This window comes from Radiomyces spectabilis (assembly GCF_025331425.1).
Source record: "Radiomyces spectabilis strain NRRL 2753 chromosome Unknown BYT42scaffold_2, whole genome shotgun sequence".
Taxonomy (NCBI): Eukaryota; Fungi; Mucoromycota; class Mucoromycetes; order Mucorales; family Radiomycetaceae; genus Radiomyces; species Radiomyces spectabilis.
In genome coordinates, this window is record NW_026251927.1 from 473,418 (window position 1) to 496,649 (window position 23,232).

The 23,232-nt window shown below is 43.8% G+C and overlaps 6 protein-coding genes across 6 annotated transcripts; 4 read left to right on the forward strand and 2 right to left on the reverse strand.

Moving 5' to 3' along the window:
- Nucleotides 1-83: 83 nt before the first annotated feature.
- BYT42DRAFT_508674 (uncharacterized protein) lies at nucleotides 84-10,336 on the forward strand. The gene is made up of 20 exons (XM_051565123.1): nucleotides 84-422; nucleotides 494-555; nucleotides 761-845; nucleotides 912-1,527; nucleotides 1,604-1,902; nucleotides 2,002-2,664; nucleotides 2,725-3,039; nucleotides 3,116-4,288; nucleotides 4,345-4,578; nucleotides 4,646-4,699; nucleotides 4,763-5,002; nucleotides 5,083-5,245; nucleotides 5,315-5,582; nucleotides 5,655-6,435; nucleotides 6,530-6,830; nucleotides 6,885-7,198; nucleotides 7,424-7,643; nucleotides 7,715-7,989; nucleotides 8,052-9,634; nucleotides 9,779-10,336. Exons 1-20 carry the CDS (start codon nucleotides 369-371, stop codon nucleotides 10,038-10,040), a joined length of 7,962 nt encoding a protein of 2,653 aa, XP_051426911.1. The 5' UTR covers nucleotides 84-368; the 3' UTR covers nucleotides 10,041-10,336.
- On the forward strand, nucleotides 10,337-11,694 carry BYT42DRAFT_555054 (vacuolar biogenesis protein). Its single transcript, XM_051566631.1, has 8 exons — nucleotides 10,337-10,449; nucleotides 10,511-10,533; nucleotides 10,605-10,731; nucleotides 10,794-10,911; nucleotides 10,980-11,086; nucleotides 11,163-11,212; nucleotides 11,296-11,391; nucleotides 11,447-11,694. Exons 1-8 carry the CDS (start codon nucleotides 10,417-10,419, stop codon nucleotides 11,511-11,513), a joined length of 621 nt encoding a protein of 206 aa, XP_051426912.1. The 5' UTR covers nucleotides 10,337-10,416; the 3' UTR covers nucleotides 11,514-11,694.
- Nucleotides 11,695-11,776: 82 nt separating this feature from the next.
- BYT42DRAFT_591730 (SBDS protein C-terminal domain-containing protein) lies at nucleotides 11,777-12,849 on the forward strand (the record flags this gene model as incomplete). The annotated part of the gene is made up of 6 exons (XM_051570564.1): nucleotides 11,777-11,808; nucleotides 11,876-11,971; nucleotides 12,026-12,155; nucleotides 12,215-12,415; nucleotides 12,481-12,657; nucleotides 12,724-12,849. 6 exons carry the CDS (start codon nucleotides 11,777-11,779, stop codon nucleotides 12,847-12,849), a joined length of 762 nt encoding a protein of 253 aa, XP_051426913.1.
- Nucleotides 12,652-14,838, reverse strand: BYT42DRAFT_176839 (vacuolar fusion protein MON1). The gene is made up of 11 exons (XM_051562393.1): nucleotides 14,661-14,838; nucleotides 14,508-14,594; nucleotides 14,344-14,437; nucleotides 14,166-14,280; nucleotides 13,957-14,096; nucleotides 13,799-13,880; nucleotides 13,524-13,732; nucleotides 13,393-13,456; nucleotides 13,208-13,319; nucleotides 13,047-13,149; nucleotides 12,652-12,986 (listed from the first exon to the last, which is right to left on the reverse strand). The coding sequence occupies exons 1-11, from the start codon at nucleotides 14,729-14,731 to the stop codon at nucleotides 12,846-12,848; spliced, it is 1,218 nt and encodes a 405-aa protein (XP_051426914.1). The 5' UTR covers nucleotides 14,732-14,838; the 3' UTR covers nucleotides 12,652-12,845.
- Nucleotides 14,839-17,425: 2,587 nt separating this feature from the next.
- Nucleotides 17,426-20,393, forward strand: BYT42DRAFT_591731 (kinase-like domain-containing protein; the record flags this gene model as incomplete). Its single annotated transcript, XM_051570565.1, has 8 exons — nucleotides 17,426-17,470; nucleotides 18,487-18,565; nucleotides 18,668-18,778; nucleotides 18,881-19,029; nucleotides 19,140-19,374; nucleotides 19,531-19,701; nucleotides 19,810-19,973; nucleotides 20,034-20,393. The coding sequence occupies 8 exons, from the start codon at nucleotides 17,426-17,428 to the stop codon at nucleotides 20,391-20,393; spliced, it is 1,314 nt and encodes a 437-aa protein (XP_051426915.1).
- An 828-nt stretch (nucleotides 20,394-21,221) lies between these two features.
- BYT42DRAFT_489450 (glutamate-5-semialdehyde dehydrogenase) lies at nucleotides 21,222-22,848 on the reverse strand (the record flags this gene model as incomplete). Its single annotated transcript, XM_051563942.1, has 4 exons — nucleotides 21,222-21,383; nucleotides 21,470-21,989; nucleotides 22,065-22,570; nucleotides 22,678-22,848. 4 exons carry the CDS (start codon nucleotides 22,846-22,848, stop codon nucleotides 21,222-21,224), a joined length of 1,359 nt encoding a protein of 452 aa, XP_051426916.1.
- Between the last annotated feature and the right edge of the window lie 384 nt (nucleotides 22,849-23,232).

The window sequence follows — 23,232 nt, forward strand, 5'->3', positions numbered from 1 at the left end:
AAAATATCATGGTAAAAAGAAAAACAAACAAATAAATACAGGGAAAAACTTTGGCTTATCGTTTCCCTGGATAGTCTGCGTTCCTCGAAATTGAGGTGCCACGGGCTATTAACTTTCCGTTCATCTTGGTCCTCTTCTTTTACCATTTTTGTTATTTTACCTCTATTTTTTTCCCCCTCTTTTGCTTTTTCTCGAAAAGAGGTTTCCTTTTCTCTTTCCCTCTTCCTTGTGTTCACCATCACCGGGCCAAGCGTGCCCTTTTCGCGTCCCGATCGTTTTATACACGCTTAAGTTTCCATTGCCAACCTATTCTTTCTTTCTTTTTTTTTTCTTGTTTCTTTTGCCCCATTCCATCGTATGCATAAGCCATGAGCTCGGATACGAAACTTATCCTGAGCCTCGTCAATAGAATCTCTGTTCGGGTACCATTATCGATCCACGGATCAGACTAAAGCATTCAACTCCCACTCATCGACCCTTTATAACGTTGTAGCTTCCGAGCAACAGTGGAAAGAAACTTGATTCACTCGAAAACGATCCTTTGGTACAACAAACGTAAGCGACATACTCTCTCTTTCATTTGCATCACTGAGAATGTCACTGATAATGCTTCCATTTTACATCTTTGTTCTGTCATCTAAATTTCCTCATCATTGTTCGTGTGCCTGAATCATCAGAGGTAAAATCTGGATCTTCCCCACGGTCACCAATTGTGCTGTGTTTTCTTTCTCCAATCTTACAGTAAACTCGATGCTTCTGTAGTTGCTGCTTTAATCGAGCTGTCAAAGTTTCGTCTCCCTACGATTGCTGGCACGCTGGCTACGCTCCTGGAGAACGTTTCCAAAGTAAACGATTGCTCGTGACAAAAGGATGGGCAATGGAAGCACTCATCTCTGTTCTCTTTCACATAGACCTCATCACTTGCTGCCAGCGACGAATACATACCCTTCGATGTGCTGCAATCGCAGTTATTCTTGTTACGCATGCTGTCGGCATGTATGCAACATCACTGGCAGTTCATCCGCGAAAAAAGTGAACCCAGCAACAAGACAGCGTCGGTTCACCGAGAAGGATCGATTCGCAGTAATCATTCCGCGGGGTCGCAGCAGAGTAAATTTTCCATTGACAGCAATATGCCTACCGATCTGGAAGATCCGCCCCCATTAGACGATAATCTAGCCAAAATACTCGTATCGCTGATGGCTCGGTTCATGCATCAAATGTCCGTCATGGAAGAGCGAGAACATGGGTCCTCTACCAATCATGTCACCAGTATCACACGCACCGAATACTATACCTCCACCAGTGTTGCCGCTTCTTCCAGCGACATCATTGTCGACATTTACAAAGCGGCAAGTCGCGTCGTCTTTTATGTCAGTGCGAGCAATTGGCCGATTACGTTCGCCAAAATCCATACCCGTATTCTGTACCTTTCTTCGACCATGGATGAAAACCCAGAGACCTCTGATATGCGCCTGCTCGAATGCTGTGCTCTCAATGCCAAACGACTGAGCATGATACTTTCAGGTAACACCACGGCACCGGCTTGGCAAAGTGTGATTTTTTGCTTGGCGTTACTCACATTTTTGAAAAATCATATTAGATCTTTGTTCCACCTTTTTGCATTTGAAAAAGTCGGCGCAGCTGGTGATTGCAGTGATTTTGCGTAAAGCGATTTGGGGATGGATTGAAACGTACCCGAGCGAGTTTTTGCAGTTGTGTCATTCTCAGAAACGATTGGATGGAGGACCCGAAGTCTTTTTTGACATGTGCAATTCCTTAGCCGACACCACACGAAAGAAAGCCATTCTCTGGCCATTACAAATCCTTCTGCTTATTCTGTGTCCCGATCTGCTACTTCAATCCGCCGTCTCTGAAAGTAAAGGCATTAGCACCAAAAAGGTACGTTACTCACACTGCTGCTGCCCAATCACATTATGGGCACGTTCAAAGAAAAAAGAAATATGGTGGTGACTGATGGATTGGTGTTTTGTTGAATAGACCATGTTCCTCACCGCACTTCGAAAATCACTGAAAGGAGGAAGAATGGCCGAACTCTCAGCGATTTGTTATGTGGATATCTGCAAAGCTGCTACTTACGTTTCGAAAAGCGACATGTCGGCTCTGCGTCACATTGTGCCTGATATAGAGAACGAACTCAAAGATAAACTGTTCGATATCGACAAGCCGTTGATTGCTGATACCTTGATGGGAAGTTTGGGCATTATCATAGACCATCGTTGTTTGCTAGCCGATTGCTTGGTGGCCATGTTCCGATTGAATCCACGCAATGTCTTGCGCAGCTTGTTTCCTACCTGCTTGAGCGATCGTGCGCCGATGCTATTCAAGTTGAGTATGGTCAAAGCGTGTCTGGCCATCGCCTCGGAAGAAAACAAGTTGCCCTGGAATCCTTCGGTCTGTCAACTCTATGATACTGTCTGCGGGCAGCTCCGCAAACTGTTTCTTACTTACACCGGACGTGAAGCGGCTCGATCCGATCTCAGCTCTTTAAGCACCACCAGCAGTAGCCGCAAAACCATTATTGGCGCCAATAATGATAAAAAATCGAAAAAGGACCAGCGTCCCGATGCCAGCAATGATCGCATCGAACTTGTTTTGGATATGCTTCGACTGTATCAAACCGATCCCAAAATGGCCATCGCTGTGAGTATCGCATACATAATAACGGTGATTCTGGCATCTGACAATAGAACTGTTGCTTAGGGTGAGAACGAAAATCGATTCGAACAAAATGCGGCCGTCATGGTTGCCATCACCAACTGCCTCCGTGAAAATAATGCGAATATCCGTGATGCGGCCGCTGAATGCTTGTACAAGCTACATGCCCCTCATTACATCATGGAATGGGCCGCTCCAGACAGAGTTATGGAAGCTTTCTGGAAAATCTCGTCCCAAGTCCTCTTTACGTTGGCCAAGCAAATGCTCGATAATCGTGAACGCGATGACGGTTTAAAAAAATTATTGGATCTGCTGAAAAAGCTTCTCATGGCAAGGAACGACTTCTTGCGTATTCATCAGGTATGTTTTTATCCTTATCCGCGTACCTTTATAATGGGACACACTCGTATAACTCCAAGTGTTAAACTTGTTTTAGGATATTGCGATGCAAGGAGCCGATGTAAAAGAGCGATTGCAAGCGTCCATTGCTTTAGAAGTGGCGTTATTGATTCTTCTTTGCTCATCGGACACCGAGATATGTTCCGCGGCTATTGCTTGCTTTGGCCAAGTCTGCATTGCGGTGCAAATTTCAGACAGCATTGAAGACCCTCAACAACAAGGTTTAACCATAATTGAAAACCTTCCCGTCTACATCGAACTCAGTTCCAATACCGGTATTGTTACTGGCCGCAAATCGCAGCAAAAACGGATCCGTCGTTTATTACGTATGATGACGCATTATGCACCGGGCAATTTGGCAGCTTGGGAAGAAGCATGGAAGCGCTGGAAGTATATGACGCCGGCCATGTCGCGGTCGTTGGAAGATCAGAAAGAAGATATCGTCGACAATAGAAAAGGAGGCCAAACGTGGCATGATAAATTACGCAACAATAACAATCTCGGCAGTTCCAATTACGGTAGCAATCGGCAGCCAAATCTTATCTCCAATCGAGACGTCAACAGCTTGGATGATGACAAGTCGTCGGAATGGCAGAATTATGCCGGTTTTCTAGCTGCTCTGGGTGGTATTTGTCTTATGGCCGATGGTCCCCCGACGTCTCCTACGTCCCCTCGACATACCGATCCAGCACAACATCGCCGCATTTCCGCGCCATCTGAATCGGCCACCATGGTAGAAAAATTCGTCGCCGAAATGGTGGATCTGCTACTATGTGATAATATCATTGTGCGTGAATGGGTCAAGGAAATCCTTGGTACCGATCTGTCGCCTGCACTCTTCCCGATCCTATTCCGTCAACTGGAGATGGTGCTTGGCAAGTGCTTCGGTCAAGATGGCGATGCGATCTGCAGTTCACGTTACACACTCTTTGTCGAACAAGCCATCAGTGTCCTGAAACTTGTGCTGGATCGCATGGAGGACTCGACAGACAACCTTGTCACCGTGGATTTCGGTGGTCTGATAAATCAATACGCCAAATATCTCAATAAGCTTGGTAGTGGCCAAGTGGCGCTGAAAATCAAGATCAAGTTTTGCCATCTTTGTGAAGTTCTGATCGCCAAAAAGGACCGAGTCACCTTGCGTCAAGAGTTCAAACTGCGCAATAAGCTCTTGGAGATTATTGTGGAATGGACAAGTGACTTTTCTTTGGTAATAGATAAACAGGCATGGATTGAAGGGCACCAACTCTAACAAAAGTCAAATAGAAATCCGATACCTCAACTGCGTATACGACTGCTTATGACTCACATCAAAGCGAAAAGTTGCATCGTGATCTTGATCTGGCGTGTTTGAAAACTATCGTGGGTCTCCTTCATCAATTGCCTCTGCAGCCATCCGACCCTGTCCAAGAAATCGATGCGGCTCAAGTCAAAAGTCGAATCTTTTACAAGTATTTCACCTTTTTCCTCAAATTACTGAATCGGTGCCGTATTTCCGAGGTAAGTTTTCGGATAAATGGACGGTTCGATGATATTCCTGACCGTGGCTGATATTGGGACTGCATAGACCGAACCAGATACTCATTCGACGCGCAGTGGGGAATTAACCATGGTGAATAAGGTATGTTAAAGTGCTGAGAATCTCCGTTTTTTTGTCAGTAAGAAAGCTCATGCCTCTTCACAGAATAAAGAAACGTCGACGTATTTGGCCCCGCTGAAGGATTGCACTATTCTCGCCATGTCCAACTTGCTCAGCGCCAACGTGGATGCCGGCCTAAAATACTCGCTCTCGATGGGTTACCACGAAGACACGCGTATGCGCACGGCATTTATGCAGGTTTTGACCAATATTCTAAACCAAGGCACCGAATTTGAAACGCTTGCAGAAACCGTCATGACCGATCGTTACGAGAAATTAGTTGATGTAGGTGCACGGATTATTCTGCGATATAAGCTTCAGCTACTGACTTTTTTTCTGCCGCTTGGTTTATATTCTTCATTTAGATGCTAGTTGATTTCGATATTAACATTGTATTGTCGTTATGCGAAGTATGCCCGGCTTCTGACATTGATGATGTAGCCAATGCACTTTTGGCATGCTTCGAATCGCGAGACAAGTCGCTGGTACTACTCAAAGCTGTCATTGAGAAAGAAGTGCAAAGTACTGGTAAGTTACGAAGTTAAAAATGCAGGCCAATAGTATGTATGTTACTAATGCGATGAGGGTGGTTATCAGACAGTGAAAGTGAATTGTTTCGACGTACTACCATTGCTACGCGATTATTGTCGGTCTTTGCCAAGAATAACGGTTCCGAATACGTTCAATCCGTCCTTCAGCCTGTGTTTCATAAGCTGGCTGAGAAACCGCCGGAAGAAAGGACATTTGAATTGGACTCTAGCAAAGTCGGTCCCGGAGAAGATGTCGCAAGAAACAAGCAAAACGTTGTCAGTGCTACAGAATTGTTCTTGAATGCTATTTGTGCATCCGCAAGCAAAGCACCTCCGTAAGTATACAAGTTGGAATGCGCAACCATGGTTCTTGGCAAATGCTAAATACGCTTGTTCCTCTGATACAGATGCTTCCGACAAGCGTGTCATTGTATTTTGACATCAGTCCGCGAACGATTCCCGGAGGCCAAATATACGGCGGTGGGTGCGTTTATCTTTTTGCGCTTTTTTTGTCCTGCCATTGTGTCTCCTGAATCGGAAGGTCTGGTGAAAACCAATGCGTCAGTGTCACGCGATATGCGTCGTGGGCATTTGATTGCGACCAAGGTGATCCAGAATCTGGCGAATAACGTGTTGTTCGGTGCCAAGGAGACGTACATGATTGTCCTCAATGATTTCTTGACCGGCAACATCTACAAAGTGACGCGATTCTTGCGTGAAATCTCGGACGTGCCTCCGGAGATTGAAGAAGAAGTGCGGCCCAATGTGCGCCCCATGGACGAGAAAGACTACTCCACATTGCATCGTGTGCTTGCTGACAACATGGAGCGTATTTCCAGAGACTTATCGGCGCACCGTTTACGTCAGTTCACGGATCAAGAATCGTTGACGGCATGGAAACGAACGTTTGACAAATTCTCCAACCTGCTTGCCCAGCTGGGTCGACCGCCAGATATCTCCAAGAAAGAGTTCAGTGCGTTGCGAAGTTACACATTTGCCGCAGCCAACCAGTTGTACGCCGAATTCATGCGTCGTAACAGCCATCGTAGCACGGAATCGATTTCATCCAAAAACATCTTTTATGAAGGCGGGGTCTCGAAAGCCGGTCGTCCCATCTTTTACTTTGTCGCACGCAACGTTATCGCCGACAGTATCGACTTTGAGTTACTCGTATACTTTATGCTACAGGTAAAAACAGTATCATCGGTTTAATCAATGCTCTTACCTTTCTTTTTCTTACGCTAAACTGATGACACCTAATTTTTTTTTTTGGACACTCCAGACATTGGAACGAGCTACAAACAAATCATTTGAAGTATTGATTGATTTGACCATGTTCGAACCGATGAACGAAATACCCAATCAATGGATCAGTCAAATTCTTCAGCTACTTCCTTTTGACATATACGACAATGTAGCCACGATTCACATCTATAACCCGAATTCGTATCTTCGCAAATACATCAAAAAGTTACCCCGGCCGGTCACTCACAAGATCAGTAAACGCATCACTTTTGCAGTTACATTGGCCGAACTTCATGAACATATCCATCCTTCTGAGATCCGATTATTGAAATCCACCAGTAAGTTGCCAATCGATTTTTATAATGCTATGTGGCGTACTTACATTGTTCTAGTGGCCTTGGATACCGAGCCAAGTGCTGTGTTTTACCCGGTCAACCGCATCTCGCAGTATAAGATCACTATTCCCGTCACCGTCAAGGTCGGCGCTGAGTATGTTCAGGTCATGTCGGTGCGCAAGCAGGAGCTTTTGTATGGCATCAGTGCTGTCACCAACGATGTGTATCACATATCGGAGATTGAAGATATCACGGTCATCGGACAGCATCCCGGTCGCAGCAACGATAATGCCCATGAATTTAGCTTCAAGTACAACAAAGGCAAATCCCAGATTATGCTCTCTACACCCAAACGCGATGCCATTGTCAGTGTAAGTCATGACATCTTTTTTTGTATCTGTGTGTGCGCGCTGTGTTGTGACGTTATGTTATGTTATCTTGTGTTGTGTTGTGCCTGGGCGTATGTTTTCTGTTTGTGCAGCGTATATGCATATGTGTGTATATGCATGCGTGTGTGTGTGTGTGTGTGTGTGTGTGTGTGTGTGCAAGTCGTGGTTTTTATTTTCTCTGTCCCTGTACTAAACGATTAATGATAGACGATACGTCACAGCAAACGCCGTTATGATATGGCCAAGCCCACCAGCATATCCGAGCGCACCATTCGACCCAACGATGTTCCTGGAAGACTGCTCAACATGGCCTTGCTTAATATCGGCAGTGATGATCCGAATCTTCGTCTAGCAGCATATAACCTGCTGTACGCGTTGAGCATGACATTCAATTTTGACGTTGGCAAGCAACTTTTGGATGCACGAGGTACGTTACCTTACTTGCTGATCAACACCGAAAATGTGGGATTTCGGATTTCTGATTTATTATGTAAATAGATCTGTGTTTACCTGCCAACAGCACAGCCTTCATTGTCAATATTAGCGAAAAGATTGCGGTGGCTGAACCTTCCTTGACTCTAGAATTCCTGAGTGAATGCTTTGTGGGATTTAACAAATCCAATGAAGCGCTTCGCTACCTGTGTCTCGATTACATGATGCCGTGGCTGTCGAATCTGGCTCTTTTTTGCCATGGTACGACCGACGAGAACAACCTGGCGAAAACGAAGGAAATTCTACGGCTACTGATCGATCTGACCGTGAATCGCACCGACGTAAGCTTGCACTATAATTTAGCATTTAGTGGCATCGAATCAACTCACGTCATCTCATTTAGATGTACAAATTGGTGCAGACCAAAGTGTGGAAAACCGTGGGCAAGGTGGATGATATTGTGAATCTTGTGCTAGAATCGTTTGTTCAGTATTCGAACGAGCATGGCGTGGGATCGCCTCAAGCGGAAGCGATGGCCGATACTTTTGTGACGCTGTCGAATATCGCAGTTCGTGGCAAAGTGATTACACGATTGCGCAAAGTGTTGCAAAAGACGTCCTTCAAACCGACACGCACACTAACGGAGCATTGGATTTGGACAGAAATTGCCGTGCTGATCCGATTTATTCTCATGTTGTCGTTCAACAACCGCGGACCGGTGAAAAGCTATGTGCCTGAAATTTTCCATATTGTCACGTTGGTGGTCGGTGTGGGTCCCACTCTGATTCGGGCCTCCGTGCACGGTCTCGTCGTGAATATGATCCAATCCTTGTGTACCTCAATGCCTCTGAATGATGCCAACGTCAAGAAACTGCAGCTAACCTTGAGCGAATTGTCCGATTCCAAATGTCGACTTTTATTCGGCCTCTTGAAGCCGCACGCGAATGCGTTTACATTGACACCCGATACGATGACGGACACCGCGGAGCCGTTGCAGTTATTGTCGCTCGAGACGATTGTGAATATTTTATTGGATGTGATCAACTACGGGGCGCCTTCGGCTGATATGGCCAACGTATGGCGAGCGCGATGGATGAGTCTAGTGGCAAGTACAGCGTTCCAATTCAATCCTGCTATCCAGCCACGCGCATTTGTGGTGCTGGGTTGCTTGGGTCGAGAAGAAGTGGACGACGATTTACTGTATCAGATATTGGTCGCTTTACGAGGCGCGGTAGCGATTTTCAACGAATCCAATTCCAGCCTCGTGCTGAGCATCATGATGTGTCTGAAGAATATGGTGGAAAGCTTGCCTGCGGACTCGCGATACCTGTTACCGTTATTCTGGGTAGCGGTGTCGCTGGTGGAGATAAACGATGGTGCGACATTTACGATGGCAATCGAGTTGTTGCTTGGTATTTTACGGGCGCTTGATGCGAACGAATATTTCGGTGGTGATACGATCGTGGACGTGTTACTGGCTGCACGCGAACCGATGGCGGATATAGCGGGACAGCTGGATCAGCTGTGCGGAGTGAATTTCGAGACGCATTTCTCGTTTGCCATGGCGAGTATTTTCATGAAAGGCTTAAAGTATAACAACGCCAAAGGAATGATCTATCAGGGATTGACGACATTCCTTGACATTGAATGCAAGCATAATTCGAACGAGAACAACTACATCGAATCACACAAGCTGGGTTACCTTGCTGGGCTACTACCTCTGGCAATCAAAAATGAAGCGTTGAAAGAAGTTCTTAGGATGGCTGGGCTTTCTGATCTGGAATTGGAACCATCTTTGGAAGGGTTGAGCAAGCCGTACTATGGTATCTTTGATAAACTGGACATACCCGATAACACCACCGCGCTCCTCTTTATTTCCATGCTGAGCACTTTGCTGAACTCAGCTGAAAACGAATCTGAACGACTCTTCCTTTACGGACTGTTGGCCGAAGCGGCCGTTTCCATGCCGGAAGTATTCCCGGTCGTGTAAGTGTCTTTCCATTCAGTGAGCGAGTATCTCTTGTACTATACCATTATGAAAACCCCTTCTGGAGTCTCGAGTCTCCTGATAACTTCCATATGAGTATGGTTTTTCTTCCAGAGGTATTAACCAAATTGTATCTATTGTAGTTATGATACGATCCTTCCGAAAATGCATCAAATTGTGATGAGCAGCCATACGCAACCAATCATTGAGTCGGTGAAATCCATTCTGCTCACAGCATGTTCGGATCCTGTTTTCGTGGAAGCGAAAAACAAGCGTAGTCAGAAAGCGCTATTAGAAGAGGTCGGGTTCTCTGCACTGAACGATCCAAACTTTGGTGCAGGCAGTATCAATGTACTTCAGAATGCCAAGCTTGCAAGTGAAGTCATTGAAAGAATTATCGGTTAGATTTGTATTTCCCTTACATTTATAGTTTTCCTTTTTTTTTCCTCTCGTTTTCCTTTATTTTGCTTGCATTTTTTTTTCTGTAATAACTTTTGTTCTGTTAATGTTTTTCTTACTTTGCCTCCTACTTCTTTCGACTCGGTTTGACTCTTTTTGGTGATGGCGATTGGTGATGAACCTTGTCAGGAAAGCTAGAAGATGATTGGCTGAAGTACCTTCTTCTGTGCATGAAACAGCAGCACATGATCACGCACATCAGCTTATAATAATATGGCCAGAAGAAGGGAAAACCACCTGGACTGGAAACCTTGGTTTTGTGTGTGTTTTTTTCTTTATTTTTTTATTTTCTTTCCCGTTCTTTTTTCATTCACTAGTGTCGATGTCTTCTGGTCGAAAAAAAGTACTTTTGAAGGTCAGTTCTAACAACAAGAAGTGTATGCCAGAAGGTTAAACGACCTTGTCGGAAAACATAGGTCATCATTCTTGGTGATAGCGGGTAAAGTATCAAGGATTAGCATGATTGGGCGACTTGTGCGGTTATTCATCTCATGTGGACATCTCGGACAGTGTTGGCAAAACATCGCTGATGAACCAGTATGTGAACAAGCGGTTTTCCAACCAATACAAGGCTACCATCGGTGCTGACTTTCTAACTAAAGAAGTGCTGGTGGACGGTCGGGTTGTTACCATGCAGGTAAGCACGTCATCGTGTGGTGACTATAAATGAAGAACTCCGTGCCTGAAACTCTAGGTTAGATTTGGGATACAGCCGGTCAGGAAAGATTTCAATCCTTAGGTGTGGCTTTCTATCGAGGGGCCGACTGCTGTGTTCTGGCCTATGATGTCAACAATAGTAAGAGTTTTGAGTCACTAGGTAAAGTATCCATGTTTGGATGAATGAAAAAACGAGACATCGTATTGAAAAGGTGTATGTGATACCAGATCAATGGCGTGATGAATTTTTGGTGCAAGCCTCACCCCGAGATCCTGAACAGTTTCCGTTTGTCTTGCTCGGTAATAAGGTTGACGTCGAAGAATCTCGGAGAATGGTAAAAGAAAAACCGGGAACCGCACTGCATATGCTTCATCCTACGAGGCTGCTCACACTCACGCGCCTTGGCTTAGATTTCCCAAAAACGGGCCATGGCATGGTGCCAATCGAAAGGCAATGTGCCGTAAGTGATCTTTGGGGAGGGGGAGATTGCAGCTAAGGAAGAAGTAAATGTCAACGTGCGCAACCATTTCTCTTTTTGCTCAGATACTTTGAAACGTCGGCCAAAGAAGCGATTAATGTGGAGCAAGCGTTTCAGACCATTGCAAAGAATGCTTTAGCTCAAGAAAGCGAAGTGGATATGTAAGTGCGACTGAAGAAGTACATCGATGGCAGGAACCTGACTCTTCTTTGTCAGTGAATTTCCGGACACCGTTAATATACCCAGTGGTGAACACACACATGATCCTGGCTGTGCTTGTTAGGAAGAATAGAAAGATGCGTCAAACCTGCCGCTGCCTTTTTTTTTGTTGTATACCTGATACTTTTATTAGTCGCACGATGTTTGTGCATCAAAAAACAAAAAAAAATGTGGTGGCCCTATTTTTTTTGTGTGGGCTGCGGCAATAAAACCCCGAAAAAATAAAAGTTGGATCTCCGACCTTCTTTACTGCTCCCTAGTTCGAGAAAAAAAAAAAAGAACTATAAAGCAATTGCACTGATCATACTCTGAACAAGCAATCATACCATGGTCATTAAGCAGCCCAACACACAGATCAAGTATGACCTAAAACACTACATGAATGCTCAATTAAGTTCGAGACTTACAAGGGATTGCCACTGGTAGGTTGACCAACGTCTCCGTGGTACGATTACGGAAAGGCGGTAAACGATTCGAACTCGCCTGTTACAAAAATAAAGTCATGGAGTGGCGAAGCAATGTGTAAGCGTCTAGTGAAATACCAGTAACTGGATCGTCGCATTAAAAAGGCTTTAGAGAAACGGATTTGGATGAAGTACTGCAGATTCACAGCGTATTTCTGAATGTGTCCAAAGGCCAAGTGGCCAGTAAAGATGATATGATCAAGACGTTCAAAACCGATGAAGTCGATAAAGTGATTCAAGAAGTAGGCACTCGTTTAAATACATAATTTGTGGCCCCATTACTAACTCTTTTTTACCTTAGATTCTGAAAAAAGGCGAACTTCAGGTGGCAGAAAAGGAGCGATCTAATCAACTCGAGTCGATGTGGCGCGATATTGCCAATATTGTCACCGACAACTGTGTGAATCCTCAAACCAAGCGACCATATACTGTGACCATGATCGAAAAGGCAATGCAAGACTTGCACTTGAGTGTCAATCCCAAACGAAGCTCCAAATCTCAGGTAAAAGCCCGAGAATGGTGGTATTGGCGTGATGTTTTCCATGCTAATTCGTGAATTATCTACAGGCTTTAGACGTGATTAAACAGCTGCAAAAGAATAACTTGCTGCCTATTCAACGTGCACAAATGCGGTTACGCATCACACTTCCACAAGGAAAAGAAACGAAAAAGCTGCGCGAGAAACTTCTTCCTTCCATTACGTCCGTGGAGGATGAAGACTTTGAAGGCACAGAATACGAATTGGTAATATTTAGTGATTTGTTAATGACGAAGAGATGAAGCTAATAATCATTATTATTCTGGATATAGATTGCATTAGTGGATCCTGGACAATACCGTGTGATCAGCGAACTGTTGCAAAACGAAACAAAGGGCAGGGGACAGTTGGAAATCATGAATTTGCGTGAAAAGGAAGAGGGTGATGAGAAATTCTAGAAAATAGGAGAATTGAGAATAAACAATGTTTCTTCGTTTCTTCGAATCCAGTTCAATAATTGGTTCGATCGTGAAATGATCGTAGGTTTGGGTGTATTGGGCGCAAAGACTACGTATAATTCAAAAGAGGAAGTAATCTGTGTGCGGAGGTTGGTGAGTTTTTCTCTTTGGCTTTGCAAATCATCCAACATACGTACCCATCCTAGGATAATTTCTTTATCACTGTCATGATAGTACAGTTTTAAAGGTCTTGCTCTTGCATGCATACGGTCGTAGACATGCTGATATAAACGATAAAGTCTAATGTATCCCTGTTAGCATGCGTGATTGTTGCTCTGGCAACCGAGAAATTGCCTACCGTTTCTGGTCATTCTTTTGTATATAAGGCCCGCTAAAGCCAGGACTTGTGAACTGAACATGCACTTTGGATTTATACAAAAAGTGGCGCAAATGACTGATGCCGAGATCCTCTGTTGTAATTTATGCAGTGTCAGGAATCGCAAACCAATGCTCCTAAAACGGTTCAAAAGTCAAGATTCTTACCTGTCACATACATGGTATCAGCTGCTTTTTGGATAGGTTCAATAATATTCTGCTTCCGCATACGCTGTGGACCGATGAGGTTAGAAATCGATGGAGGTATTTTAGCTTAACCGTTTTTGTTGAGTGCCTACCTCTACCATGGCTGCTTTGCATTCACTGAGTTGGAAAAAGTTGTCCTTGTCGGTACTGATCATGACAATGGATACATCGCGTTCAATGTAGCATATGTATGCGTGGAGAAATCCTTTAGAGTTGAATTTCGGTAGACACAGCGGCGTCCATGATTCACCCGTGTGAAAGGTCGTCGATCCCGTGAGCATATTAAACAGTAGATGAAGATCTATCGTCATCCAGCGTAAGCGGATCAACGAGCCCCATTTTCATGTTTCCCATGATCATTTACTACCTGACGGATGTAAACTGTGTTTTCTCGGGCGCAACAATGTCACTAGCGAACCTTTGGCGACGACCATACCGTAAAGCAGGTTCTAATTGTCGGGGATTTTTCGTGTGTTACCTTGTGTCATCAACTTGGTTGGCGTGGTTTTTGCTTATATCACTTACGTTGGCCCTGTTATCCGCTAATATTGATCCCATTTGATCACGAATGGATCGACTGAGCCGGAGACATTGAAGTGCGCTCAACATGAAGCTGTGATCTTTGTTGAACAACGTTGCTAAGCTATCCAAGAATACTTCGGTTCCTAATGACGGACACGGATGAGTCGTCGTTCACAGCTTTCTCCCAGTTGGCTGTTTTCATCCAGTCTTACCTCCAAGCAATCGTCGCAAATCAAAATTGACTCTTTGTTCAAATATCTTTGTCAGTTGAAGGCTGGTCAGGACACTCAGGATTTGATTATGCAGATATAATAATTGATCTCGCAGCTGACACTAAATTGTGAGTGTTCTTGCACTTGATGTCTTTGATCGTGACATAATTTTCCTTACCTGAATGTGCGATTCACCTGTCCGTGATACGGCTACGAAATAAAGAGGTCCTTTGAGCAGAAATACAAATTTGTGATTTCCGGCGTTGATCAACCTATGGCCAATCATCATCATTCAACAGGTGATTTCTCAATGATATTGCTTCACAATGCATATATGCCTACTTTATGGTATCGTCACCATCCTGAAAAAAAGAAATAATCGCTTGGGTCACACCCATCAGAGAAGATAGCCTTGATTCGTCACCATATCTAGACATGCGAAATTCATCTTAAACATATTTCTCTTTGGCGACAAATGGACAGTGCTTCTTTTACCTTGTCCAAATCGGCTTGCCGGCACTACTGAGAATGAAAAAATGCTTTTTGTGCTGATACCACGTTGACATATTGGGTTCTAATGATCGTAGCCGACGATGAGGCGGTTATGAACAAGTTTGAACGGGAGTCATACTTTCACTTGCCTTGAGAGGAATGTCTTTTATTAACTATACCGAGAACTGAGCTTCTTGAACCTTGTCGACGTAATTTGTTGTAACATTTGACGGGATCGCTCATATTGGAATTCGATGAATAATTGGAGTCAAACGATGACGGTGTACCATTAACACTGGTTTCGTCGGATGTTGAACTTCCTGAACTTCGTTCCGTTTGTATGGCCAGTGATTCTTGCATGGGGAAGAAAAGCGAATGCGTTGCGAAAGAATATCGTCAGCCATCTGAACAATCAGCATCAATGTCGTCCATTTATTGAAATAAAAGTCAGAATTTAAACAACGCCCCAAAAAATCCGCAATCGAAAAAGTTCATGGCTTTTTGTCTTCGAATGTGTTGACATTGTCCAAATGGCCCATCTGAGCATTTCGGGCAAAGTGGTTGAGAATTGAGAAGCATTAAGCGAAGTTCAGTAGGTCAACGTTCTTAGATCAGTAAGCTCAACAAGTACCACTCTGCTTTTACCACCATTACCATAAGACATGAAGCACGCACCATATCAAGATACACACGACTTTCTTGCTTGAAAATGCGTAGGCAAATCCAGAATATACAGCACTACAATCTCAACAGCTACAGTTTTTGCATTTATTCATTCTGCGTTATCAAATATATATATATATATCAAGTCGCTGTACAAAAAGAAAAGAGTTGGAAGATAGGAAAAGAAGAGAAAGGAAGACGATTTCTTTTTTTTATGTCATTTGACGTAAAGCATCTTCAGATAGATCGATAGTTTGTCGCCGGTACTTTGGATCCGTCGGTGCTTCGGTGAATCCCGTTTCTGTTAAAGCCGAACCACCAAAAGTGTCTTCAAACTTTGCAGCACATGTAGAAAATCCGGTGGAATCTCCAGAGCGAGTACCGGTAATATCACGCTGTGAGGCTAGTACACTACCCGATTGAAATTCCTTCCACAACGAACTTCTTCTTCGAGGTGCAGAATCCTGAAAAATCAAAATCAATGCATATTCTACTGTAATTACGGTAGGTGAACAGAAATACATACTGTTGCTTGCTCAATGGAAGCTTTGACTTGGTTCGTCATGTTATCAACGTCGCTTGTAAGTTGGCTTTTATCAGACATGGTGATTCTGTTTAAAGAAAAGGTTATTTAAAACTATAAGCTACTGCATAAGCCGTTGGTCTTTTATATATCTTCAGCGAAATTCATGCCGACAAACTCGTACATCACCACTGAGTGCATCATGGTTTCGTCATTCATACTCCGACTTATATTTGCTTCCCACATTTGAGCGTTTTCGATGGCTGACACTTGACGATTTACGTTCATTCAGCGGATGATCGACTTTTTCGGGTAAGGCGGCAACAAAAAGAGCAAATTAAAATGGAGGAAGCTTTCCTCATGATGTAAAGCCGAGCAAGCTCCAATCGAATGATGATAAATATCAATGGCTGCCAGGCTTTTTTTGTGATAGAATCAAAAAATAGAAGAAACATTTTTAGCTCATGCTTCCCGCACGGATAATATCAACGTTTTTTAACCATATTCAGTAACGTTATTAAAGCGTGAGTAACTGCCATGTGATGTGGCTCCAGCAACAGCTTCCATTACCCTCGCCTTACTATGGTCATCTGGGAGACCAAAAGGGTTCTTCTAACCGTTCCTCAAAGCAGACATCCATCTGTCACCAAAATGAGATATTAATTAATTACTGTCAATACTCTATAGCCACTACCTTCATATCTCTGGTTCGATAGGGTTTCCGGCTACATCGAGTTTACCAGGATTATCTTCGGTTTCCGACAGGAAGACGCAGTTATAACATAAGTTAAACATAAGAACGTCGGCAAAAGTTCTTCGGGCAAGCAATTCGGGTCCGGCAAGTCCTCTCTCCGGCGTAAATTTGATATGTTTGTCCCTTAATTCCATCTCGTCCATCCACGAGCAGATACGCCCATGGTGTATTTTATTCGTTGTAATGATTGTGTTTTATCCAGAACCGTCTTTTCGCATTGAATGCGATATGTCGGCTGTCATCATTCATACATTTGCCTTTCATCCGGATATTCATATCGCCCTAGATGCGCTACTATCCCTCTAATCGCTGGCTAGGACAAATATCGTGGCGGATCGCAAGATATATTTCACAGATATAGGCTCAATTCAGAATTAAAAAAAAAGGAATGATTGAAATATTATAAGACAGTTGGGGGCGATGACCGTTATTTGTTCATTGTTGTCTGGGTGAAAGGACAAGTCCTTATGCTGCAAAAGGTTCTCAATGAGTAACGAACGCAGGCCGAGTAAACCATCTTATTGCTTACCAGCGCTCTCGATACAGTTCTGTGAACGCAAACGATGACCATTTTTCCAGCCATGATCATAATGCTTTATTGGTCATTGCCTATTATGGATTCGGATCATTTGGCAGAAATGAAAGCGAGCAATGGTCCCTTGATTGCTTTCTATAACAAAATATTGAGATACTGCAAATAGTGGATGCATGTTTGGAGATGACGTATCAGCTATAATTTCTATTTTAGTGTCGGAAATTTGATCGCATTGAGTTGACGATGCCGGTGGTTGGGAGTTCCTTACTCTATTACTGCTTGTTTGAGATGCTATGTCTGAGTTTGCAATGTCCAAACGGAGCGATGATCACTCTGAGGTAGGCAGCATACAGTACAAGTAAGCGTGTAGAGTCCTGTTTGAAGTGTCATGGGAGCAACGAAACCTTGTGGCACGAATCAGTGGCAGAATTTTTTTTTTTTTGATCTGTTGTTGCCCGTTGAAGGAATGATGTAAGATGATCGGAGCTGGTCTGGGGCCGATGGATCTTGTTGGTATTTTATTGCAATAAATGAGACGAATGGCGGGAAGGCGGGATAAGAAACCGAGCAATGAAGAATCGATAGTTTGCATATACTATTTTGAAAAGGGTTTCCTTTTAATGAATCAAGAGGCATTGTTGACACACTTTTTCATTGGAAGGTTACTTGAGGAAGCTTGGTGTGTGCGTGTGGCTGTGGTGATGTGACGAAGATGCGTGTATGATACTGTTCTTGCTCCTTCGGTGTGCCTCCTTTTGGAGAAAAGCAGAGCGCCCCTTTCTCCAGATTTCCATGGCATCTGTTCATCATTTTTTGTCTTCTTGGGTTTTTAACTTTGTTGGTGTTTTGGTAGAGGCTTGATTCGATTGGTGAAATTTCCCTGTTTTTCCTGTATTATTTATCGGATGCAAATTCCAAGAATACAATGTTCCTCTTTTCTGTTTTGATAGATTTGATTTTCCGTCAAGTGTCACCCTGCTATTTTTCAAGGCATGGCCACAACACAAAAACGGAAAACACGTGTCGCTTTATATATCAGAGCGAAAAAAAAGGATGTTTTTGTTTTTGCACTTTATTAGCGATTGTCTGTAGGTGTACCTGTTTATGTCTCTTTTTCTTGTAATTAGAAAAGTTGTATAAAATCATAAACATATCAATAACACGGCGAAAAATATAATTTAGCATAACCCAATTTTTAACAGCGGTTTCATTTCTCTTCATCTTCTCCTTTTTTCTTTATTTCGCCTTTTGATTCCCTGTGAATTTTTTTTCCTCTTTTTTTCCTTCCCTCTTGTTCCCATCCTTCCCGTGAATGGCGACTCATCATAGTCCATCTACGACCACATCCACCCAGTCGTCCAAGAACATCGTCGGTGTACACTATCGTGTGGGCAAGAAGTTGGGTGAAGGCAGTTTTGGTGTCTTGTACGAAGGTGATCATTCAACGTATTTCCCCCCGCGGCCCCCGGCTTTTTCCCCCATTCTTATGTTAGACTAATCGAAATACTTTTTTTTCACGCCAACGCAAACCACAGGCACCAATCTGCTCAACAATCAATCTGTTGCCATCAAGTTTGAACCACGCAAATCCGACGCCCCACAACTGAGAGACGAATATCGTACTTACAAGATCCTCGCCGGTTTACGTAACGTAACATTCGACATGGTCAGCCCCAAGAACAAAAGCGACGACTAAACTTTATGCTTCTTCCCTTTGTTTTTCTTTTTTTTCTGGGTTTGTCCTGTAGCCGGTGTCCCAAGCGCCTATTATTTCGGACAAGAGGGTCTGCACAATATTCTCGTCATTGATTTGTTGGGTCCAAGTCTAGAAGATTTGTTTGACATGTGTAACCGCAAAATGTCGGTAAAAACGGTGGCCATGCTCGCCAAACAGATGGTAAGAAAACCAGCATCATAGAGAAAAATCATCACTGGCCATGAACCACCGAACATGGATCACTGACGTTGCAATCTGCTTTTCTGCATATGTGTTGATGATGGCATCAGTTGTGTCGAGTGGAAAGTGTACATGAACGCAATTTGATCTACCGGGATATCAAGCCTGATAATTTCTTAATTGGCCGCCCAGGCACCAAATACGCCAACATGGTATTTTTGATTGATTACGGCATGGCCAAACAGTACCGCGATCCGAAAACGAAGCAACACATTCCATACCGAGAACGCAAAAGTTTATCAGGCACCGCAAGGTATATGAGCATCAATACGCATTTGGGAAGAGGTAAAAAGCCCCCGCAATTCATTTTCGTACATCTTTTTCTGTGTCGATTTCTTTTTTTTTTTCGCGCACACTGACCCCTCTGTATATTTCATCCAAAATTGATCATTCTTGAAACCCCTTTATTGACCCTGGTTTCTTGATGTTTGTTTTATGCAGAACAATCAAGGCGAGACGATCTTGAATCATTAGGCCATGTATTCATGTACTTTTTACGGGGTTCATTACCTTGGCAAGGGCTCAAGGCTGCCACCAACAAGCAGAAATACGAAAAGATTGGCGAGAAAAAACAATCAACAGCAGTCAAAGATTTATGTGAGGGGTTTCCAGGTAAGTGGTATTCCATTCCATGCGAATCGGGTGGCGCCGCAGAAAGGAAAGGAACCTACTTTTTTCTCATTCAGAATTTTTTTTTTTTTTTTTGTTCGTCCACTGTAGAAGAATTTGGCATCTACTTGCAGTATGTGCGCAAGCTCAGATTCGAAGAAACCCCTGATTACGATTTCTTGCGCGAACTTTTCAACAAAGTCCTCGCTCGTATAGGTGAAACCGATGATGGTGTGTACGACTGGATGTTACTCAACGATGGTAAAGGATGGGAGGTAAGTAATCTGGACCTCATGACTATGAAGAACTGCAACTCAATGGTTTCTTATTCTTAGCACCGTCGGCAACGAGAACGAGACAACGGTGGCCGATTAAATCATCAGCACAGTACGCAAGCCCGCCGATCCGCGGCTCATCATCAATCCGTCAAACGCCATGCTTCCAATCGCCAACAAGTTCAACAACCTACAAGGCTTTCAGCCACACCAACGCCCACCCCGACTTCCCCTCCCCTTCATACGCTGGATACCGAGCATAAGAAGTCTCACACAACCATGCCTATCTCGCCCAATCCAGCCGATACACATAATTTGTCGCCACCGCGACAAGAAGATACCATGCCCAAGGTCCAACCTCAACATGGTGGATTTTGGCATAGTTTTATGGCTTTTGTCACCTGTGGTACACTAGCTTAGAATTATCACGCTACGCTCAAACATCTCTTTCTTTACACTTACTCTTATTGTTGTTTCTCTTTTTCTTCTCTTATTTCCTTTCATCTTATTACGCCATTGTTTCTTATGATCTTTTCTTGCTATGTTTTTGTGTTATGAAAAAAAAAAGTTCTCAAGCATATAAAACTATAAATTCTCCTTCACGCTCAAGGGTCGAAAATGACCCTCCGCTTTTGTTCACAAAAAAAAAACAAAAGAAAACAAAAAATATCACAATAAAGCAAAAAAAAAAGTGAGAGAATTTATGATACTGACAGGATTATCTATTCCTACCCAGCCTCTATATATCTTATGATCTGAATTCATCTTTTTGCTTTCATCAGATTTGAAATTCCCGATTTCTGATCGGAGTTCACTAACCCAGGCACCAGGAACCCAGACCCGATCATGCAGACTATTCCACATTGAACATGAGTCACTACAACAGTGCCACAGCAATATCCGCCGCCACGTAAAAATATAACACTTGGGCTTCTGCAATCAGGTCAGTTCTGTCCCTTACGACCATGCTATAATTATCCTGAGCTATCCCTCTAGCTACAACGTTGTCTCCACAGTACTGCCGCTGCGCGGCAGCGCGCATTGCATGCTTATTGTTTCATCGTCATCATGGATAGTAAAAAGTCTCCAAATAATCTTGCAATGTCGCATATTTGGTTTCTTGTTTTGTTTTTGTTGTTTCTGCTTTCATTTCACCTTTTTTCTCAAATAATAAACATGCATTACTTTGGATCGGTACAGAATACAGCTTGCTGTTGTAAACAGAAAGACGTAGTGTATGTATGCAATTTACAGAATGCGCTCGCTGGCATTAATGGGTTCGTGAAGATACTGTTTCTTGCCTGATCCGTAATCGCCAGCGACGTTACCATTGCCATAGGCACGGTATTTGTAGATAACCAGACCTTCCAATCCTACCGGTCCGCGAGCATGCGTCTTGTTGGTAGATACCTATTCAAATTGAAAGCAATGGTCAGTTCTTCATGATCATACGGCAACCTCGCTTTCACTTCTCTTCGTGGTCACTGGTCACTTACACCAACTTCCGCACCAAAACCGTAACGGAAACCATCGGCAAAACGGGTGCTGGCATTCCAATAACATCCCGCGGCATCCACGCGTGTCATGAAGAAATCAGCCGTTTCGCCATTCTCAGTGACAATAGCATCGGTATGCTTGGAACCATGCTCGTTGATATGTTCCACCGCCTCGTTCACATCCGCTACAACCTTGACGGCCATTGTGTGATCCAAAAACTCGGTATAGAAATCATCTTCTGTGGCATCCACCACCTTGTCGCTTCCAAGTCCTGCCAACGCCGCCTTGGGTTCGGCTTCACACTTCAACGTCACATTCGCGTCCAGAAGTGCTTGAGCAACCGTCTTGAATGCATCGGATTGTAGAAGCGAGCGATGCACCAACAAAGTTTCAGCAGCATTGCACGCCGCAGGGTAATTCGTTTTCGCATCCACTGAAATTCTGGCCGCTTTAGCAATATTAGCATCTTTATCGATATAAACCGAACAAATGCCATCGGCATGACCGAGAACGGGGATTCTAACCACCCGCAGAAACAAAGAAACAATCAGCGATCTGACGACTAGGTCCCTTTCCATACGCTTATTAGCTTACCTAGTGTTATTCTGAATATATTTCACCAAGCTATTGCTTCCGCGAGGCACCACCATGTCAATGTATCGGTCCTGTTCCAGTAACGCACTGATGTCTTCACGTGTTTCGACAATTTGAACCGCCGTTTTCGGAATACCGCTGCTGGAAAGACTGGCCAAAGCATCTTGAATCACCCGAGCCAAGACAGCATTCGTATGCGTCGCTTCTTTACCGCCCTTGAGAATTACAGCATTGCCGGATTTGAGGGCCAAGCAAGAAATATTGACCACGACTTCCGGGCGGGCTTCGAAAATTGTCAGCAACACACCCACAGGGACGCTCACACGGTACAGCTGAAGATCGGTATCCAACTTGGTGGCCAATGTCACTTTCTTTGTAGGATCGTCCAGTTTGGTAATGTCGCTCACACCCGATAAGATCGTTTCGAACTTGTCTCCGTTGCAAATATCCAGACGCTTGAACAAGGAACTCGACAACTTGCCGGCCTTGACCTGCTCCTCAGCCAACTAGGTTTCAAAAGATGTTAGTAACTCCTCCTTCCACCCCTTGGGCAACCTCATCCGCAATAAACGCAAGTTGAATAGTGAACGGTCGCAATACAGGGATAGGGTACCTTTTTGTCCTCCTCGTTGGCTTTGAAAATCTCGTCTTTGCGTTCAGCCAGCACTTGTTTAATGCGCAGCAATGCTTCATTCTTTTGTTCATTGGTCACGGACTGCAGGCTGACAGAGGCTAAACGTGCAGCACGGGCAATGTCGGTAACAGGAGACGACGAGATACTCATGGTAGAAATATAGTGATAAAAGGAAAAACTTCAAGTGTAAACTGGGGCCACACAGCTTAGCGTTGTGGTCCCTTTCTTTTTTTTCCAACTCCACCGGTGTGTGAATGAGTAATCTATCGAAAATGGATAATCTTGCGTCATTGGTCGATTTCGTGTGTTTGGTGAAACCATGGAGCAGATTCATCTGTTGCATCGAAACCGTCCAATACCAGATTTCCTCCTCTGTAAATAAAAGGCAATGATGATATTAATAAGTGGTCAATGTATTGACTGCGATCGACATAGAAGTACCTTTCTCCCTTGACACAAATACCTCCTTACAGTCAAATGCATGGGAATCAGCATAGCGCATCTATTTTGATCAGCCGTGATGCAACTTGAGGT

Coding starts and splice junctions, on each gene's coding strand:
- BYT42DRAFT_508674 (XM_051565123.1), top strand. CDS start 369: ATGAGCTCGGATACGAAACTTATCCTGAGCCTCGTCAATAGAATCTCT. Junction 2,665..2,724: donor ATCCCAAAATGGCCATCGCT/GTGAGTATCGCA, acceptor ACTGTTGCTTAG/GGTGAGAACGAAAATCGATT. Junction 7,199..7,423: donor AACGCGATGCCATTGTCAGT/GTAAGTCATGAC, acceptor GATTAATGATAG/ACGATACGTCACAGCAAACG.
- BYT42DRAFT_555054 (XM_051566631.1), top strand. CDS start 10,417: ATGTCTTCTGGTCGAAAAAAAGTACTTTTGAAG. Junction 10,450..10,510: donor GAAAAAAAGTACTTTTGAAG/GTCAGTTCTAAC, acceptor CGGAAAACATAG/GTCATCATTCTTGGTGATAG. Junction 11,213..11,295: donor CAATCGAAAGGCAATGTGCC/GTAAGTGATCTT, acceptor CTTTTTGCTCAG/ATACTTTGAAACGTCGGCCA.
- BYT42DRAFT_176839 (XM_051562393.1), bottom strand. CDS start 14,731: ATGTCAACGTGGTATCAGCACAAAAAGCATTTTTTCATTCTCAGTAGT. Junction 14,097..14,165: donor TTTGCGACGATTGCTTGGAG/GTAAGACTGGAT, acceptor GTCCGTCATTAG/GAACCGAAGTATTCTTGGAT. Junction 13,733..13,798: donor ACACAGTTTACATCCGTCAG/GTAGTAAATGAT, acceptor GGATGACGATAG/ATCTTCATCTACTGTTTAAT.